The sequence below is a fragment of the Bos indicus genome, chromosome 1 (assembly GCF_029378745.1).
Source record: "Bos indicus isolate NIAB-ARS_2022 breed Sahiwal x Tharparkar chromosome 1, NIAB-ARS_B.indTharparkar_mat_pri_1.0, whole genome shotgun sequence".
Taxonomy (NCBI): Eukaryota; Metazoa; Chordata; class Mammalia; order Artiodactyla; family Bovidae; genus Bos; species Bos indicus.
In genome coordinates this window covers 153598854-153620543 of record NC_091760.1, presented here as the reverse complement: position 1 = coordinate 153620543, position 21690 = coordinate 153598854, and the positions used below count along the sequence as shown (strand labels likewise).

General features: G+C 47.2%; 1 protein-coding gene across 2 annotated transcripts in view; it reads right to left on the bottom strand.

The window, feature by feature from the left end:
- Window positions 1-21690, bottom strand: part of OXNAD1 (oxidoreductase NAD binding domain containing 1) — a 51848-nt gene that overhangs the window by 17344 nt on the left and 12814 nt on the right. For both annotated transcript variants that reach the window (XM_070797196.1, XM_070797202.1), the window contains one exon: window positions 7852-7958. In XM_070797196.1, the coding sequence (XP_070653297.1) occupies window positions 7852-7958 (107 nt within the window). The remainder of the gene's footprint in view (window positions 1-7851; window positions 7959-21690) is intronic.

Here is a 21690-nt window from a genome sequence, read left to right as displayed (position 1 = left end):
CAGGAGAACTAATAAACAACTTCAAATAAAGTTGCAGAATATAAAATTAATAATAAAAACCAACTGTATTTCTACCCACTAGCAATGAACAATCTAAATGTGAAATTAAGAAAAAGTCCTATTTATAATAAAGTAATAAAATAATTGGGAATAAACTTCACAAAAGAAGTGTAAGACTTATACACTAAAAACTACATTACTGAAAAAAAATCAAAGAGATCTAAATAAACAGAAAGAAGATCTAAATAAACAGAAAGGCTTCTTATATTCATGGACTGGAAGACTTAATATTAAGATGGCAATAGTTCCCAAATTGATCTACAGATTTACTACAATACTTATCAAACCCTAGCTGGTCTCTTTGATAAGTTGATCATAAAACTGATATGAAATTCAAGGAGCCTAGAATCATCAGAATAATCTTTAAAAAGAAGAATAAATTTGGAGGATTCACACCTTCTGATTTCAAAATTGCTTTAAATCACAGTAATGATGACACTGTGGTACTGGTGTTGGGACAGGCAGGTGTCAATGGCAAAAGGCTGAGAATCAAAACATAAACTTCGTTTTACGGTCAACTGATTTTCAACAAGACTACCAGCACAATTTAACGCAAAAGAAGAGTCTTTTCAGTAAGTGGTGATGGTTTTAGAATGATCTATAAAGGAAACAGACTCTGAAAAAGAATAAGCACACACATGCATATGACTGAATCACTTTGCTGTACACCAGAAACTAATACAACACTGCAAATCAACTATACTTCAATTAAAGAAAAAAGTGCTAGGACAAGTGAATAGTAACTGGAAAAGAATAAGGGTGGACCCCGACCTCGTACCATATACAAACATTAACTCTGGTTAGATCACAGACCTAAATGTAAACATTAAAATTATAAACTCAGACTTACACAGGAGTAAGTCTTCATGGCCCAGCTACTTAGAAATGACACTAAAACACAAAGGTCACAGAAAAACTGGAGAAACTAGACTGCGTAAGATGAAAAATTTTGTGCCACACACTTATGTGTCGTACACACCATCCAGACAGTTAAAAGATGACCCTTGGAATGGGAGAAAATATTTTTGAATCATGTATCTAACGAGTAATTTGTACACAGAATATAGTAATAAAAAGAAAATTCAAAACATGGGTAAAGGGGGCTTCCCTGGTGGCTCCGTGGAAAAGGACCTGGTCTGGGAAGACCCCACAGGCCAAGGAGCAACTAAGCCTGTGTGTCACAACTCTGGGCCTGTGCTCTAGGGCCTGGGAGCCACAGCTCCTGAGCCCACACACCCTGGAGCCTGCGCTCCACAGCAAGAGAAGCCCCAGCAATGAGAAACGCACGCACCACACCTGGGAGCTCCTGCTCCCCAAAACTAGAGAGAAGTCCACACAGCAACAAAGACCCAGCACAGACAAATGAATAAATAAGTAATATCACATTTCACAAGTGGGCAAAGGATTCGTACAAATATTTCTCCAAAGATGATACATAAATGGATAATAAGTACACGAAAAAATGCTCAACCTCATTTGTCATTCAGTTCAGTTCAGTTCAGTCGCTCAATTGTGTCCAACTCTTTGCGACTCCATGAATTGCAGCATGCCAGGCCTCCCTGTCTATCACCAACTCCCGGAGTTCACCCAGACTCACGTCCATCGAGTCAGTGATGCCATCCAGCCATCTCATCCTCTGTCGTCCCCTTCTCCTCCTGCCCGGAATCCCTCCCAGCATCAGAGTCTTTTCCAATGAGTCAACTCTTCCCATGAGGTGGCCAAAGTACTGGAGCTTCAGCTTCAGCATCATTCCTTCCAAAGAAATCTCAGGGCTGATCTCCTTCAGAATGGACTGGTTGGATCTCCTTGCAGTCCAAGAGATTCTCAAGAGTCTTCTCCAACACCACAGTTCAAAAGCATCAATCCTTCGCGCTCAGCCTTCTTCACAGTCCAACTCTCACATCCATACATGACCACTGGAAACAGTGTCAGACTTTATTTTTTTGGGCTCCAAAATCACTGCAGATGGTGACTGCAGCCATGAAATTAAAAGACGCTTACTCCTTGGAAGGAAAGTTATGATCAACCTAGATAGCATATTGAAAAGCAGAGACATCACTTTGCCAACAAAGGTCCGTCTAGTCATATGTCATTAGGGAAATGCAAATCAAAATCACAGTGAGCCATTAATGAATGTCACACTCACCTGGACAGATGGCTGATCCAAAAGACAATGGCAAGTGTCAGGATCTGGAGAAACTGGAACCTTTGTACATTGCTGATGGGAATGTAACAGGGCCTTGCTACTTTAAAGAACAATTTGGCAGTGCCTGAAAATGTTAAGATGTGACCAGCAATTCTACTCTGAGGTATATACTAAAGAAAAAAGAAAATATATATCCACTTAAAAACATGCACACGAATGTTCATAGCAGCATTACTGATAACAGCCTAAAAGTTCCAAAACAAGCTAAATGTTCACCAATTGATGAATACGTAAACAAAGGCGGTACATTCACAGGATGGAATGAAGTACTGAAACATGCCACACTCAGATGAGCAGCGGAACTGCGTTAAGTGAAAGAAGTGACGTTGCTCAGTCGTGTCCGACTCTTTGTACCCCATGGACTGTAGCCTGCCAGGCTCCTCTGTCCATGGCATTTTCCAGGCAAGAGTACTGGAGTGGGTTGCCATTTCCTTCTCCAGGAGATCTTCCTGACCCACGAACTGAATCCGGGTCTCCCGCATTGTAGACAGAGGCTTTACCGTCTGGGCCACCAGGGAAGTCAAAGAACTGAAAGAAGTGAAGGAAACTAGTCACAAAAAAAGACCACATACTACATAATTTCATTGACACAAAATGTCCAGAATAGGAAAATCCATAAAAGACAGGAACTAGAACAGTGGGTGCCTAAGGGTGAGGATGGGAAGTGAATGATATTCAGGGCAGAGTTTCCTTCTGGGATGATGAGACTATTCTGAAAGTTGACTGGCTGATCACCGTACAATTCTAGAATATATTGTGAATTCAATTCTGTGAATATACTAGAAATCATTGAACTGTACCCTTTGAATGGGTGAATTTTATGATACGTTTACCTTGATAAAAAGAGTTTCCTGAATGTGAAAAAGAAATCAACAAAAACTCTCTTGCTGGCATTTGACCACCTACACTGAATAGGCTGACGCAGCCTCCTAAATCCTGACAGTCTCATGTCGCCTTCTTCGCTCCTAAGCATGCTCCTAGAGTGGACAACTCTTGTGAGTTTCAAGCCATCAATAACTGCACGCCACAAACTTTTTTGGGGTGAGAGTTCTAGAAAATGCAATAAATCTAGTCACATACCAAGGCAAGAGAAATTTACTACAAACCGAGACCACAGAAAATTCCCATCCCCATGTCCAGGAAACTCATCTATCCATAGAGCTGTTCCTCAGCCATCGAAGAAGGACAGACAGTATAATTTAAAAAGGCGACAGTCATCCCCAGTGTCCTCCCCTGATCTGATCTATGGCCTTAGAGGCTGTTCTCTTCTCAACTCTGGCCTTAGGTCCCTGGTCATTTTTCAGTCTTAGAAAACAAGTTCTGGGCAGGAAGGGCTCCAGAAAAGGTCCCCAGGTTATTTCTGCCCGTATTTACTTCCTTCTTTCCCATGAATGATTTCCCTTCCATTTCAGACAAGATACAAATTTTAAAAGACTATAGTTAACACTTACTAATACCGTTGCTATATGCTTTCAGAGAAGAGGTGAATGGCATTTCCATAGCGTCTGTGTTTAAAAAAAAAATTAATCTCTGAGCTATTTTTGCTGCTTTATTTCCTGAACGATAGCACCCTCTGCTGCTTGACGTTGATAGAGACCTTTTTCTCCAGTAACTGAAGGGGAATCCCTCTTCTCTAGTAACTCTGAAAACCCTCCACCTTTAGGAAAAAGGACTCCTTCATGAAATGCTACAGAAGAACCTCATCTGAATAGGCCTAAGAAAATATGCACAATACATAGTTAGTAAAATATCTTTCCAAGAAAGAGTAAGTTTTAGACACACACACACACTCACGCACACACCCCTGTTAAAAATGCCGTCTTTTGCAGCGAGTACATGAAGAGCAGAGAGAAAGGGCCTGGTTCTGCAGCGAAGCACGCATGTCCACATCTAGGGTGACACCGGCAGCCCTGTCCCGCCACAGGGCCCAGCACACAGCAGGCACATGGGCCACAGCCGAGCAAACGCGCTTCCCCGAGATCCCCACTCTAAGCTGCCCGACTCAGCAAACACGACAGACAGCCTCTGTCTGCCGACCATGCACAGGCACAGAGGCTGGTGCTGGCAGTAAAAATGAAAGTCTGTCTTGGCTCCCACCCTCACAAACCTCCCTAATGGGAAGAAGATTAACCTGATGGCTCAGCAGGTAAAGAATCTGCCTGAAATAAAGGGGACACAGAAGACCCCTTGGGTCTGACCCAATCCCTGGGTCAGGGAGATCCCCTAGAGGAGGAAACGGCAACCCACTCCAGTATCCTTGCCCGGAGAATGCCATGGACAGGGGAGCCTGGTATGCCACAGTTCAGAGGGTCACAGAGAGTCAGACGTGACTGAGCATTAGCGTGAAAGAATCCACTTGGGAGAGAGAAGGCGGCGTCACTTGAGATGCATCTGGAAGCTCTCATGCTTAGCGCAGACTCCTGCATAGCTCCAACATGTGATCCTGATTTTATCAGGGAAATACTAAGACAGCTACCGCATTTTATTTTTAAAAAAAATCTGCTTGGGGGTGGATGGGACATGCAGAGGGGAGGGGAGGGGAGGAAAAAGAAGTTAATTCCACCAGGGATGGAAGAATCAGGAAGGACTTCACAGAGGAGTCCTGAAAGACAGCGCTCATCAGACAGGCCGTGGAGGAGGACACCATCTGCAGGGAGACTCCCAGGAATGCGGCACCGCCTCCACGTGGGCCTGAGTCGGGGCTGCGGCGCTGCCGTGCTTACGTCTGCAGTGCAGCTGCCCCACTGCAGGCGGGGGAGAGTCCTAGCTCTCTAACCTGGCTCCTCTCACCTCATTACCCCGAGCACTTTCAAGCATGAAATCCTGTTATCACGTATGAAGTCAGAGACACAGCCTGCCCCACTCAGAAACGCGTCGCCTGCTCCCTGGTGTGTTCTGCACACAGCCCGGGCGTGCAGCGGGCACCAGAGGCGTGTGCCTGCCCACTCCTAGCAGGCCGGCTGCTTTTCCCACAGCAGCCTCGGTGCACGGGAGGCTGGCGAGGAGCTCAGACTGTCCCCGGGACCTCAAAGACACTCCTCACAGAGGACCTCACCAGCACAGATGCTCTCTGACGGCCTGAGCAAAGCACTGGCTACAACAGACACCCAAAACAAACGCATAAAGTAAACATCAGGCACCGTGCCAAATGCCTGACATATCCTACAACACCGAAGTGTTACTCTTTCCTCTTCAAGGACATGGAAACCGAAGCCCAGAGCAAAAAGGAAGCCGCCCACCTTGCAGAGCCAGCAGGTGGGAAGGCAGAGCGGCAGACTGGGAGCGAGACCAGCCCCTGGGATGGACCCGCCCACAGCACCGACACCCCGGGTACACTGAACCTGGCAGCCCCGGGCACTCATGGGCAGGGGGAGACTGTTGGGGCCACGTCCAGCTCCATCCTTCCCGCCTCAGTCGGGGGAGCTCCAAGCAAGGTCCAGAGCAGGACTCCCCAGGGAGCTTCGTGCTAAGCTGTGAGCTCCTGGTGGGAGAAACCCAGAAGGTTCAGTCCTGCTCGTGCGGGAAATGGGTCTGAAGGAGTTCTCCCTTTCTCTCTGGATGGGATGGTGTGAGATCTGAGAGCTGTCTCCCAGTACAGGAACCCCAGCAGCCAACAGCCCCGGAGGACCATGCCTGGTCTAGGCTGGGAGTGTCCACCCGAGGGTCAGGGCCCAAGGCCGCAGAGCGTGCACTTGCACACTCAGAGGCGGCTCTGCGCCTCCTCTTGGAGCGTGGCAGGCATTGGCGGGGGCCACCAGTCCAGAGTCCAGGGACGAGGGCTCACGGCCCAGCGGGCGCCCTCCCCCTGGCTCCAGCAGCTCTCCCTCCGACCACTCCAACCCCGTGAGCACACGGCAGCCCCCTCCTCTCTCCCCTCAAGTGCCACGTGGGGTGACGGGTGAGCCAACCATTTAAGAGAGCCTGCGAGCAAGCCACCCCAGCGACAGTGCCGACGGGGCGGTGCCCACCACCTTGGTAACCACCAAGTCACACGGCCAAAGGGCTCACAGTGTCCAGAGCCATGCGGAGAGGCGGTGTTAAGGCAGCAGCCTTCTCAAGGAGACGGGCCAGATGCCAGGGACGAGGGACTGACTCGCTTGGCAGGGAAACACGGACCAGCTGGAGCTGACCCCCGCCCCACACCGCCCTCTGTCCGCCATGCACTGAATCAGCGCCCGCCTGGACGGGGCTACCAGAGCCATTCAGTGACACGGCATACGCGGCACCATGCTGAGGAGTCTTCCGCTGAGGCTCACGGGGAGACCCTGTTTCTGTGCATATCGCTAGGAAATGATGACGTTTTCCTACCATGCTCGTACGCACACCGCGGGCGCAGCAGGATAACCAAGGCACAGGCTCTGTCATCGGGACACCGGGGTCAGAGTTGGCACCATTCCAAGCGGAAGGCACACAGATAACGGCGTGCACAGGGCACAAACGCCTCCCCAGAAGGGAAACGTGCAAAGACAGATCCTTATACTCGAAGTCCGCACTGTTCAACGCAATAACCGCTAAACCAGTTTTGAAGGGTAAAAACGTTGCCAACCCCCCCTCGAAACAGCCCAAATGCACTTAATATGTATCACTGAACATGTGCAAAGATTGCAGTAAATTGCTTCACAAGCGCAAATTATTGCAATCAGCATCTTGTTTTCTGGTTCTAAATTCAAAGCAAACTATTAACACAAGCCTGCTAACTCTTGCTATTATCACACATCCTCCTCCTAACAAAACCACATTTCCAGATGGACTGCCAAAATTAGTCAAGTGGCTCCTAAGAAAGACGACCAAGATTGACATGCCAGAAACTCATTTAGAAATGAAAGCTGGATTTAAATAAAGGAAACAGACACCCAAACACACCTTTCCTAAGGAAATACGGGTTGTGGTCTTTACTATCCAACTTCCACAGCTGCTCAGTGAGGCCCTTCGCGGGAACACTGGGACAGCTGGGCTGCTCCCGTGTCAGCATACTGACCAGCCCTCGGCCATGAGCGTGATGCGGGCTGGGTCCGATCGGGGGGGAGCGTCCTGCTAACAAATTCAGCAAAAGCTATTTCAACTCAACCCAGACAAGGCGTGAAGGTTGCAGAATTCAGGCGAGAGGGTGGGCACCTCGGTGACAAGACTGGTTGCCATAACCAGTTTCAGACTTCTGCGTTTACTAGCATTTGACATAAAGGCTGATTTTTTAGAAGTGTATCCACCCCCAGCAACACATAAGTGAAGCAAAGGGGACGACTGCAGTGCATTCCATCGGCAGCCAGGCCTGCAGAGCAGAATCAACTGTCAGCTGTCGGGTCCGGACCACGACTAGCCGCTCTGTCTCCCTCTGAAAACTCAAGGCAGCAACGTTCATCTTCGGCTGAGAGGCTCCCGGGCTCAGAACCAAGGTGGGCCCTGAGGCTAGGAAAGGAATCAGGTTCTCCATGCCAGAAGAGGCTCAGGCTGACGGGAGACACCCTAGAATCCCTCTTCCCGGGGAGAAATAGCAGTCACAGAAGTCCTTCCAAGAAGGAAAAAGCAGCTCTGGTGTCTGACATCACCTGGACCACACATGCTGAGGAAACAGAAGAGCCACTTACCACTGGCCGGCCTTAAAAGAAAAGTCTTTATCGGCGACGAGCAGGCGGAGCCTCTTCACCGATGGGGACTCGCTAGCCACTCCACACACCTTGGCTGCCGAAACGACCTGGAACCAAAAGATGATGCTGGCTGAGGTTAGGGGCACTCAACTCAGAAACAAACTCACTTTCTAGTAACTGCAGTTTTTTTTTTTTTACTCTACAAAGATGATGTGGTTTTCAAAAACTGCAAAACAAGGTAAAGCATATTTTGCTTCAGAATTCTGCCTACCACCAGATGAACAACTTTCAATTATTTTGGGAGACTTGCTATCATACTCACTGAATTTTATTCTGCGTATAAAAACTGTCTCTTACGGGGACTGTTTAACAAGTGCGTGTTTGCCAAGTGTGCAGCGTGCACCAGCACCAGGCTGGGGGCTGGGAAAAGAGCGGTCCCCCCGCCAGCCCCGTGAGGCCCTGCCTGCAGCCTGACTGCTCCGGAGCAAGCACGCTACCGAGCGCCACGGTCAGCCGCAAGCCTGTGTTTGTCCTGAGCCTGCCTAAGTCCAAGTCACGCTGACTTCAGAAATGAAAAGCAAACACTTAGAGACTTTGTGTTGAGCAATTCCGAAGAGGAGACTGTGTCTCTGTTGACTCTAACAACAGACAACGAATTGGACGTGCACTCCCTGTGTCTTTGTTTTCTGCATTTATCTTTTCCAGTTCATTTTTATTGTATTTTACAAGATATAAACGGTTCACAACCTTCAAACAGCAATGAAAACAGCCTTTTGCTACAGGTCGCTGGAGAAGCACTGTTTTAAATGACGTGTCTGATCTTCAGAAAACTCTAAAAAGGCCTGAGTCAGGCCCTCTTCAGTCCAGTGTCATCCATGCCCCACATTCCTCAAGCTCCACATGGTTCTACTTCCAACACCTGTTTCTTCCGCCTTTGGGTCTCTCCTCCTCCCAGAGCTGGGACTTCTTCACAACAGGAGAGAGAAGACAGTAAGGCTCCCCGCCTCCTACTGCTTTGGGCTCCACTTCTGGCAGCAAATCCCACCAGTAGCCGGCGTCCAAATACAGACTTTCTGCCTGTGTTACCTGTTCCACTCCACCAGGGGGCGCCCCGGGGCTTGGTCAAGGTCAGGAGCCTCCCCTCCTAATGAGAGTTTCAGTTCAGTCGCTCTGTCGTGTCCGACTCTTTGCGACCTCATGTACCGCAGCACACCAGGCCTCCCTGTCCATCACCAACTCCTGGAGTTCACCCAAACTCATGTCCATCGAGTCAGTGGCGCCATCCAACCATCTCATCCTGTCATCCCCTTCTCCCGTCTTCAACCTTTCCCAGCATCAGGGTCTTTTCCAATGAGTCGGTTCTTCACATCAGGTGGCCAAAGTATTGGAGTTTCAGCTTCAACATCAGTCCTTCCAACGAATGTGAGCTCATCCAGCCCCTTTTCTCCAGTAGGACCAAGTCTAGTCAAATGAGCAGTGGGAGACAACTCCTAAAATTCCACAGGAAAGCTCCAGATGCTGGTGGTCTCCCTGACCGCAAAGCACCTCTGAAAACGTGCTGGCTCTCTCGTGCTCCCGTAAAGCCCAGCCACTGAGGACCTTTCTTGGCGTTCTCACCAGCCCTCTCTCCTGTCCCTGAGAGCACGTCGGGTCGGCTCTGCCCTGCGGAGCCTCTGCCTGCGCCTGTGACCCCGGCCCCACCCACCCTGCTGAAAGGCTGCCTCACTCAGCTCCCACCAGCCTTCCCCCACATCCAGCCTGCCCCCCAGACCCCCCAACTCATCAGACATGATGCCCGATGCTAGCAGCCCGTCCTCAGCAGCTCAGCCAACAAGAGGAAGCAGCAGAGGATGGCTGTTTGCAGCCAGGGTCCCACAGCCACAGTGCAGCTGCCGTAGCCTGGCTCCACCACGGGCCAGCCGTGTGAGCCCGGGCGCGTGTGTGAGCCCAGCCTCTCAGCTCGGTGACAGGAACAGCGTTCATGCAAAGCCTGTGTGAGTAACACTGCTGCCCCGAGTAACTGCTCAGTAAGCATTTACTGCAGCTTACTACACTAATGGTGACGAGTCTACCAGTACGTATCTGCTATTACAACGCAATCTTACACTCGATCCATGCACCACTGCACAGGTCACATCATCACTGCCACCACACAGGGCCTCGAAGACTGAGCACCCAACCCCAGGGGGCGGTTCTCATGGGCAGCAAGCACGGTGGCCTTGGAACCACAGTCTCCACGTTATTTTGCTAGAACCAACTTAAAAGCCATACTGTCTTTATTTTGGAAATCCAGCCTTTAACCCCAGAATCTACTGATAATCTTCTATCCAACAAAACCTTCCCTGCCCCCGTGACGTTCTCGGTGCCCATGGTCACCGGGCTGCTGCCTCCTGTGACTTCCCCCAGGGCTAGGGGGCATCTTCTCCGACAACCAAACTCAACGCCCCGCCTCAGTTCTCAGCCTCCCTGATCTCTCTGAATCGGACACTTCCGACTTCCTCTGCACGTCCCGAGGCCTCCCCCTTGCCTGGGACATGGGACACGGAACTCCCCCGTCCCCCCTGCCTCCCTGACCTGGCCCCCCTGCCCCTTCTCTGCTCCTCCCCCCACTCCTCACCAGGAGCCTCACCCCTGCTCGCTCTCCACCTCGGGGTCAAGGCCCTCAAGCACTCCCAAAGCTACTGTCCCTTCACCCCAAAGCGGCATTCCTTTTCTGCCAACTGCCAGCTCACAGCTACACTCTCTGTGACGACAGCCAACATCTGAGGGGCATTTAGCTCAGGTGCACTCCAGGTTCTGAGGTAGATGTTTAATGTACATTAATTCATGCAGCTAATACAGCTAACCATATTCCCCCCAAGAGACAGGACTATTACCCTCCATTCTGCAGAAGAGCAAACAGGAAGGTTGGGTGATGTGCTCACGATCACTCGGGCATGGGTGAGCCCAGAGTCACACCCAGGTCTGCCTGGCCCTTGACCTCCTGAGAGCTCTGTCCCGAAGGCAAAGGCACTGACACGCACGACTGAACCCACCACGCTCCTTCCTTCCACAACCCTTCTGGAGCCCAGGGCCGAGGTGGAGAAGGCTGTGCCTCACTCAGGGGCCCTGCCAAAGCAGCCACGTCCTGCCGCTGGGGCTTCCGTTCTGGGCCCACCCAGGACTTAGCATGTCAAACCCACACTGGGCACAGGCACACACAGCCTGGCTCGTCCCTCATGCCGGAGCCAGCTCCGTGCGCTCCCCTCACGCCTCCTCCCCTGGCTCACCCACCATCACCCTGAGCCAGGAATCCCACTCTTCTCGCTTGAATTTCTGTTGTTTCCGCCTGTCTATCCTACTTAGCACATTTTATGTAAATAGAAATATTCATGAACATATCTTTTCCACACACAAACCAAAAGCCTCCTGCAGGTAGGAGACAGAACCGACATCTAGATCAACTCCCCACCTTAAGCACAGAGCTAAATGCATAGTTAAGAGTCAGTAAATATCTGCAGAATGGATCAAAACTCTAACTCAAAGTGACCTAAAACTGGTTTCTAAAACAAAGGTTAGTAGAAATTCAGGAGCTTTTTATGGTCAAAACAGAAAGGAAAAAAGGAGGTGGGAGACCATTAAAGAAAGCCTGGCCTAGTTCATATTCAAAACACAGAAGAGGGCAGGGAAGACGGGGATTTTTTCAGTGGGATAGGACTCTTCGTTTGTCACACGCTCTAAACATCTTATTACAAAGACAAATAGCAACGATCATCAGAGGACTCTCCATTACATTACTACTCTCGATATTTTTTTTAGGTTTACTAAAAAGAAACATTTGTTTTCATTATTTTCTTTCAGTATAACAATTCGTGAAAACACAGCAAGAGCTCGATTATTTCACCTGTAACAGTGGGCTTCTGGATTCATTAAAATCTAGGTAAGTGCAAGCTTTAAACACAGCCCAAAGAGTCACCTGGGGGCAGGGAAGTGACATTCACAGTCATGGGGCCGGGGGGTGAGGCGCAGAGAACCTGAGCTGAAACACAAGCTTGCTCCGTCAGCAGACGCTAAACCATGTAAAATACCATCAGCAACCGTCTGCCAAAGTCCAAATAAAGAATTCAGTGAAGAAGGGAAAGAAGTTACACCTCCTATTGGAAAGGTCCACTTTTCATTTGGATAGCCTTCACGAAAACGTTCCCAGATGCTTTTTGCCTACTTATATTACCAAAGAAGGCAACATTCCTGTGGCGATTAGTCTAAATAATCTGGGCAAAAATGCAAACTGCCTTGCACAATCCCCGATTTTTAAAGACATGTCTCCCTCTTAACGTTTTATTTTCTTAATACAAATACTGTTCACTATATACAGATTCCTGGCGAGGTAGAGTGAAAAACACTAGCAAAATCTTCTTGAAGGCCACATCATTTTTATTCTGAAAACGATTTCATGATATTAAGATCTGTAGTCATGGCTCTGGTTATATGCTACTCTTTCTCTACTTTTAGTGAAAAGGGAAAACATGATGGAGGAACTGTATGTTTTAACATGTGTACTTGTTCTTATACTCAATGAATCAGAAGATTCTGCAACTGAAACCTCAACCAGTCATGTCCTAAGTTAAAACACATGGCAGGAAATGAAGTTCCCATAAAACAGCCCTTCTGCTGTTCAACAAAATCACAATACATCTGCCCGCTCCCAGTAGCACACGCTTTTCATGCTTTGACGGAGTCAGCACCTACAAGGAAATGCCATCCTACTGACTGAAAGGTTCTGTGGATGGTGTTTGGAGGTTCCTGCTGCTACAGAAGTCTCTGCAGGAAACGGGCCTTTCTCTGGAAAGCCCGGCTGCCTTCCCCCGTCCACGCCCATCCATTCTTTTGCTGGCTTAAAAACTGAGACCAAGCTAGGACTGGAGACAACCTGAAACAAAAACACAGCCGGGGCACAGAGCACTTCAGGGCTGAAGGAACACTTAGTCGCTGTCAAGGATGGTGCTTACACACAAGGACACCAAGGCCCAGAGACATGATTTCAGCTGAGGCCGGAGCGACCTGATGAGCAGGAATCTGATGACAAGAGGCGGGTTTTGCGGAAGTCAACCACTGGCGCGCAAAGAGCGCATGCGCTGCCACCTGCACAAGCTCCGCAGTGGCTGAGCCGCCAGCACCGCGGCACTCGGCCTGGTGTGAGTGCGCACTCGCCTGCTCCTCCTGAAGACTCGGCCGCCCACCGACCCAGTCTGCTCTCTGCCCCTCAAGCCTCCCCTCTCTCAGGCAGCACCCTCTCCTCCCTCGTCTCCATGACAACACATGCGCACAGGAGGAGACCGCCAGCGCCCACACACAGAGCTTACCAGGCACTGCGTGCACAGTAACTGACTCGACAGTCACAACAGCCCGAAGGAGCGAGTATCACTGACATCCCCACTTTGCACGTGAGAAGACTGAGGTCCTAGAGCCGCTGAGCGGCAAAGCTGAGATCTGAATCCAGGCACGTGACTACTGTGCTCTGCTGCTTTTCAAAATACAACACACAAAACAAGCTTCTCCCTTCATCGAGCTGTTACCCATGTCCCTGCTCCCATCCACATAAAAAACTGAAGCGTGGTCTATGGTCCTGGCTCCACTTTCTTATTTCCCACTCGACTCCCCTCCACAGCCTGGCAGGCATTCACACTCGGCAATGCATGGAAGGTGGCCACTCCGGCCGCCCACCACCACCGCAGGACGCCCAGCGCTGGCCACTCAGAATCCACGTGGCTGCCGCGCCCTCCAGGAAGCGCTCTTCTCGCCGGCTTCACCCACACCTGCTCATCACCCTCCCGCCCCATTTCCTCCACTGGCCCGTCCTCTTCCGCTTGACCGCTGGATGTGGGCGCATCCCAGGCGGAGTCCCGCAAGCCCGCCCCCCACCTCTCCACGAGGCTTACACTGTTCATCTCCAGCCGCAAACTCCAATCTCACACATTCAACTGCAGACTTCAGTTTCCATTTCAAACAACATAATCCGACACAGAACGCTTTTATCTCTCAACGTTTCTCTCTTTTTCACTATGGAAAACTTCAAGCATATACAAAACCAGTAAAAACAGCATAATCTCCATGTGGATTCAACGGATGACGTGAGCTGACAAAGCTCATGGCTGATCTCATCTCACCTGTAACTCCATCCACCTTCCACCTCCCACCCCAGGTTATCCCCAAACAGAGCCCTTTATTCCTTCCTCCAAACTTGTTCTTCTGTTGTAACAAGTATGTGCTACCTTCATCATCTCCCCCGATTATCCAAACCCCAAAGCTAGAAGTCTCTGGCTCTCCCGCCCTCTTCTCTGTGTACACCCCCACCCACCTGTGAATCCCATCAACCCCACCCCACTCCCCACCACCCTGCTCTAAGCCACCATCATCTCTTCCAGGACTAAGTCGTGTCTGACTCTGGGACCCCATGGACTGCAGCTGGTCAGGTTCCTCTGTTCATGGAATTCCCAAGCAAGAATACTGGAGGGGGTTGCCATTTCCTTCTCCAGGAGACGTTCCAGACCCAGGGATTGAACCTAGGTCTCCTGCATTGCAGGCAGATTCTTTACCGTCCGAGCCATCAAGGAAGCCCCCCGGTAGCCTCCAACTTGGTGTCAAAGCACAACAAAAGCAAAACAAAGCCTCTGCAGGCCAGAAGAGCGTGGCATGATACACAACATTTAAAGTGACGACAGGGAAAACCTATGACCGTGAACACCCAGCAAGGCTCTCCTTTAGATCTGACAGAGAAATCAAAAGCTCTACAGATAAGCAAAAGCTAAAAGAATTCAGCACCACCAGACTGGCTTTACAACAAAGACTAAAGGAACTTCTCTAAGCGGAAAAGCAAAGGCCACAACTGAAAACAAGAAAGTGAAGGAACGGGAAGGCTCACTGGTAAAGACAAACGTACAGTAAAGGGAGGGAAAGCCCACACACGAACAGGGCCTCAAAACCAGTCATCACGAGGAGAGGCGAGTACACGTACGTGGCATTTGAAATGCATTTGTAATAAGAGACCAGCAACTTAAAACCATCATATACATACACATACAGACTTCTATATCAAACCCCGACAACCGCAACTGAAAAACCTATAAGAAAAAGGAATCCAAACACAACATTAAAGATAGTCATCGTATCACAGAAGAACAAAAGAGCAGCAAAGGAAGAAAAAAATATCTACAAAAACAGATCAAAAACAATGAACAAAATGGCAATACAGTAAGTCCCCCACATACGAATCTTCAAGTTGTTAACTTTCAAACATGCAACACGCATTCACATGTCCAATCACGTGAGTTCACATCTCTGTAAAAGTTATCTATAAAAGCTGGATGCCTAGGTTAACTCTGTTGGACTTACAAATTGGACTTATGAACGCACTCCCAGAATGCAACTCATTCACATGTAGAAGACTGACTGTAAGAACATATATAAACGATAATCCTCTTATATATAAATGAATTAAATGCTTCAACCAAAAGACACAGACTGGCTGAATGGATACAAAAACAAGACCCATATATATGCTGTCTACAAGAGACCTGATTCAGATCTAGTGACAAACACAGACTGAAAGTGAGGGGATGGAAAGAGAGATTCTGTGCAAATGGAAATCAAAAGAAAGCTGGAGTAGCAATACTCGTATCAGACAAAATGGACTTTAAAATAAAGACTGTTAGAAGAGATAAAGAAGGACACTCTGATCTTTGATCAAAGCGTGTCCACTTTGAAGGACAAAATGATCAAAGAATCAATCCAAGAAGACGATGTAACAATTGTAAACATGTGTGCCCAGCACAGGAAGCACCTCCATATATAAGGCAAATGTTAACAAAAAGTGAGAATTGACAGTAACGCCATAATAGTTACATCAATGAACAGATCATCCAGACAGAATAAAAGAACACAGCCCTTAAATGCCACATTAGATCAGATGGACGCAAGTGGTATTTATAGAGCATTCCATCTGAAAGTAGCAAGATTCCAATGTACATGGAACACTCTCTGGGACAGCTCACATGCGAGGCCACAGAGCAAGCCTCAGTAAATGTAAGAGAACTGAAATCATATCAAGTAATTTTTCCAACCACAACATTATGAGATTAGAAATCAATTACAAGCAAAAAAAACTGCAAAAAACATAAGCACGTGGAGACTAAACAATAAGCTACTAAACAACCAATGAGTCACTGAAGATGTCAAAGAGGAGATTAAAAAATACCTAAGAACAAATGCAAATGAAAACACAGCCATCCAAAACCTATGGGATGCATCGAAAGCAGTTCTAAGAGATAAGTTTATAGCAATACAAGCTTACCCGAGGAATCAGAAAACTCACAAATAATCTAACCTTACATCTACAGCAACTAGAGAAAGAAGTCAAACAAAACCCAAAGTTAGTAGAAAGAAAGAAGTCATGAAGATTGGTGTAGAAATGAAATAGAGACAAAGAAAAAACAACAATCAATAAAACTAAAAGCTGATTTCCTGAAAAGATAAACAAAATTGATAAACCTTTAGCAAGACTCATCAAGAAAAAAAGGGAGAGGACCTAAATCAATAAAATTAGAAATGTAAAATAAGTTACTACTGACATCACAGAAAAGACAAAGGACCATAAGAGACTACTACAAAAAACTATATGCCAATAAAATGGACAACCTGGAAGAAATGGAAAAATTCTTAGAAAGATATAATTCCCCAAAAGTGAACCAGGAAGAGAGAGAAAATATGAACAAATCAATTACAAGTACTGAAATTGAAACTGTGATTTAAAAAGTCCCAACAAATAAAACTCCAGGACCAGATGGCTTCACAGGCGAATTCTATCAAATACTTAGAGAAGAGTTAACACCAATCCTTCTGAAACTATTCCAAAATAATTGCAAAGGAAGGAATACTTCCAAACCCATTCTATAAGGCCACCATCACCCTGATTTCAAAACTAGACACAAATACCACAAAAAGAAGAAAATTACAGGCCAGCATCCCTGATGAAAATAGATGCAAAAATTCTCAACAAAATACTAGCAAACTGAATCCAACAATACATTAAAAGAATCACACACCACGACCAAGTGGGATTTATCCCAAGGATGCAAGAATTTTTTAACACATCATTGACAAGAGGCGTAGTAATACGTCTTCTGTTACCCAAATGTTATTGACCACTGTGTTTCAATATTCACTTACATAACAAATCACTGGCTACAAGCATCAATTTCTGCAAAAACCCCCTGATCAATGTTTTAATATCCATTAATCAATCAGTGTGACATACCACATTAACAAACTGGAGAATAAAAACCATAGGACTATTTCAATAAATGCAGAAAAAGCTTTTGGTAAAATTAACCATCCATTTATGATAAAAAGTCTCCAGAAAGTGGGCTTACAGGGAACCCACCTCAACATAATAAAGGTCACATACGACAAACCCACAACTAACATCATACTCAACAGTGAAATGAAAGCATTTCCTCTAAAACTGGTAACAATACTAAGAGGTCAACTCTTGCCACTTTTATCCAACATACTTCTGGAAGGCCCAGTCACTGCAGTCAGAGGGGGAAAGGGAGGGGCGGGGCTGGTCCGTATTGGAAAAGAAGTAAGACTGTCGCTGTTTGCAGATGACATTACACTATACATGCTGCTGCTGCTGCTGCTCAGTCGCTTTCCGTCGTGTCTGACTCTGTGCGACCCCATAGACGGCAGCCCACCAGGCTCCCCCGTCCCTGGGATTCTCCAGGCAAGAACACTGGAGTGGGTTGCCATTTCCTTCTCCAATGCATGAAAGTAAAAAGGGAAAGTGAAGTCGCTCAGTCGTGTCCGACTCTTCTCGACCCCATGGACTGCAGCCTACCAGGCTCCTCCGTCCATGGGATTTTCCAGGCGAGAGTACTGGAGTGGGGTGCCACTGCCTTCTCATAGAAAACCCTAAAGATGCCACCAGAGAACTTCCAGAGTTCATCAGTGAGTTAAGTCAGGTAGTAGATACAAAATCAGTACAAGAAGTCTGCTTCGTCCCTATACACTAACCATCAAAGGTCAGAGAGAAAGGGAACAGCCACAGTCACGATCACATCAAAAAGAATAAAATACCAAGGAATAAACCTACAGGGGACGACAGAGGATGAGATGGCTGGATGGCGTCACCGACTCGATGGACGTGAGTCTGAGTGAACTCCGGGAGTCGGTGATGGACAGGGAGGCCTGGCGTGCTGCGATTCATGGGTCGCAAAGAGTTGTACACGACTGAGCGACTGAACTGACTGAAACCTACCTGAGGAGACAGAAGACTTGTACTCAGAAAACTATGAGATGCTGATGAAAGAAATCAAAGATAAAAATATACCATGTTCTTGGGTTGGAAAAATCAGTATTGTCAAAATGACTATACTAACCAATGCAATCTACAGATTCAGTGCAATCCCTATCAAATTATCAAAGGCATTTTTCACAGAACCAGAACAAAACAATGTTTTAATTTGTATGGAAACACAAAAGACCCTGAAGAGCCAAAACAATCTTCAGGAAGTAAAGTATAGCTGGAGAAATCAGACTCACGATTTCAGACTATACTACAAAGTTACAGTCATCAAGAGTAGGGTACTGGCATAAAAACAAACACATAAATCAACAGGACAGGATTGAAAGCCCCAAAATAACCCCATGGACCTATAGTCAATTAATCTATGATGGAGGCAAAAATACACAATGGAGAAAAGATGGTCTCTTCAATAAGTGGTGCTTGAAAAACTGGACAGCTACAGGTAAAAAAATTAAATTAAAATGTTCCCTAAGACCACACACAAAAATAAACTCAAAATGAATCAGAGACTTAAAAGTAAGACTGGACACTATAACTCCTAGAGGAAAATATATGCAGGACACTCTTTGACATAAATTATAGCAGTATCTTATTGGATCCATCTCCTAGAGTAATAGAAATAAAAACAAAAATGAACAAATGTGGCCTAATTAAACTTAAAAGCTTTTGCAAAGCAAAGGAAACCATAAACAAAATGTAAAGACAACCTACAGAATGGGAGAAAAAATTTGTGAACAATGCAACCAACAAAGGATTAATCCCCAAAATATACAAACAGACTACACAGCTCAAATCAAAAATCAAACAGCCCAATCAAAAACTAGGCAGGAGATATAAACAGACACTGCTCCAAAGAAGATATACAGATGGCTAACAAACACGTGAAAAGATGCTCAGCGACGCTCATTACTAGAAAAACGAAAATCAAAACTACGAGGGACTTCTCTGGTGGTTCCAATGGTAATCTGCCTTTCAATGCAAGGGACACAGGTTTCATCCCTGGCCATGCAACCCAATATTTACAGCAGTCAAGACACGGCAGCAACCTAAATGTCCATCGACGGGTGAATGGACAAAGATTTGGTACATATATATACAATACATATGTGTGTGTGTGTGTGTGTGTGTGTGTGTGTGTGTGTGTGTGTGTATCTAATGGAATATTACTCAGCCATAAAAAAGAATGAAAAATGCCATTTAGAGCAACATGGATAGACCTAGAGATTATCATATGAACTGAAGCCAGAGAGAGAAAAATACAAATATCATACGGTATCAGTTATATGTGGAATCTAAAAAAAAGGATACAAATGAACTTATTTACAAAACAGAAAGAGACTCACAGAAATAGAAAATACTCATGGTTACCAAAGGGAGAGGGGCAGGAATAAGTTAGGAATTAGGGATTAAGATATACATACTATGCTATGCTATGCTAAGTCACTTCAGTCGTGTCCGACTCTGTGTGACCCCATAGACGGCAGCCCACCAGGCTCCCCAGTCCCTGGGATTCTCCAGGCAAGAACACTGGAGTGGGTTGCCATTTCCTTCTCCAATGCATGAAAGTGAAAAGTGAAAGTGAAGTCGCTCAGTCGTGTCCGACTCTTAGCAACCCCATGGACTGCAGCCCACCAGGCTCCTCCGTCCATGGGATTTTCCAGGCAAGTGTGCTGGAGTGGGGTGCCATTGCCTTCTCCGATATACATACTACTATATATAAAATAGATAATCAACAAGGACCTACCATATAGCACAGGGAACTATACTCAATATTTTGTAATAACTTATGAGTGACGAATCTGAAAAGACACACACACATATATAAGTGTGTATGTATATAACTGAATCACTGTGCTGTACGTCTGAAACTAACATAATACTGTCAATCAATTATACTTTGATAAAAATAAACTCAATTTTTAAAAAACGAAAGAAAGGGAGGGAGGGAGAAAAAGGATTAGTGCATTAGAATTAATCAGCTGCACAGAATCAGTTTCTTCTGACTACTGAGTATCTGAGATGAGGAACCTTATCTATAGTTTTCAACACTGCAGCCCCAGGACCTAGCCTAGCGTCTGGTATATTTCTTAAAGAAAACATAAGAATTAGTAAGTTTAAAATTCTTTCATTACCAGAATCTCCCAGTAATTGATGAAAAGGTCTTGCTCAGAGGGCCAGCCCTCTATAGAGGCCAAGCAGGGAGTGACTTCTGGGGTGAAAGCTTAGTCTTGCATGAATAATCCTTACTGCATTGCAGTATCTCTACTCTTATCTCCTTGACATCTCTAAGGTTACCCAGACTGCTTACACTGGATCCTTAAGAGGAGAAAACGTGAACCTGAGTTCAGAGCTCAGCTCCCTGCATCAGCAGGACTCTCTAGGCCCCAGGTAAGAGGTATTATGGTCACGGGATAGCCATTCAGGGACTCCTGCAGAGGGAACCCCGTGAGTACAGAAAGGATGCTCCTGGTGGGGTGAGGGCCCCGTTCTGGACGCAGGGTCCCAGGGACCAGGAATCAGATGTGGGGCTTCCCTCTGGCCCCAGGCTCTGCCCCCTGTGCTGAAGACGCAGGGGCCACGCTACCCTTAGGCTGCCTCCCCAGCTAGAGCTGACGGGAAATGACACGTGGGGAGTTCTGTGAAGTGCTCTCGCCAAACGGCAGGGCCAGCAGATGAGGTAAGGAGGACGCAATCCGGCCAGGCCTGAGGAGGCAGTGGTGCCCACGCATCCGAGTTGAGGGCCTGCTCTACGGCAGGGGGCTGCCCTCTGGGGGTGTGGGTGAGGCCCTGGTCACCTCACACCATGGAGATCACGGCTCCCAACACCCCCAGGCTTTACCCAGCCCTCAGCCCCCAGCTTCTGCTCTCCTTCTGTGCAGAGGAGTGGAGAGGAGAGGAGCTGCCGCTGGAAAAAATCTGCCCCATCTCCCCGCAAGCGATGCCACAACTGGAATTGCCCCACAAATCTCTGACTTCCGGGCATTGAAACTCTCAGCTGTTCAATCACACCAACGGAGCTTACACTGACTTTCTGTCAAGTTTTCTTCAACTTGGCTCAAAATAACCTCTCACAAGTCTCAGCAGTTTTGTCCTGGCAAATTCTGAAATGCTACTCTAATTGAGGGATTGGCAAACTACATTCAAAATACGGGCCAAATCCGGGTGTCCTGGTAAATACCGTCTCACTGGAAAGCAGCCCCACCGATGTGTGCACATGCTGCCTAGGGCCATCCTCATGACAAAGGCAGAGTTCTGCAGCTGTAACTAAGACGGCTCGGCCCTGGGAGCCTGAACATTCACTCTCTGGCTCTTTAAGGAAAGGCTGCCAAACTCAACTCTGATTCCACCTGCCTCAAAATACAACAGAAAAAAGTACAGTCCAAGCCTGCTACATAAACTGGCTTTTTCTTCAAAACTGGCAAGGCTTTACTTTTCAAAAAGGAATTCTAACATGTTGGGGGCCAGAGTGAGGTACTCCGCCCATGGCAAAGGTCATG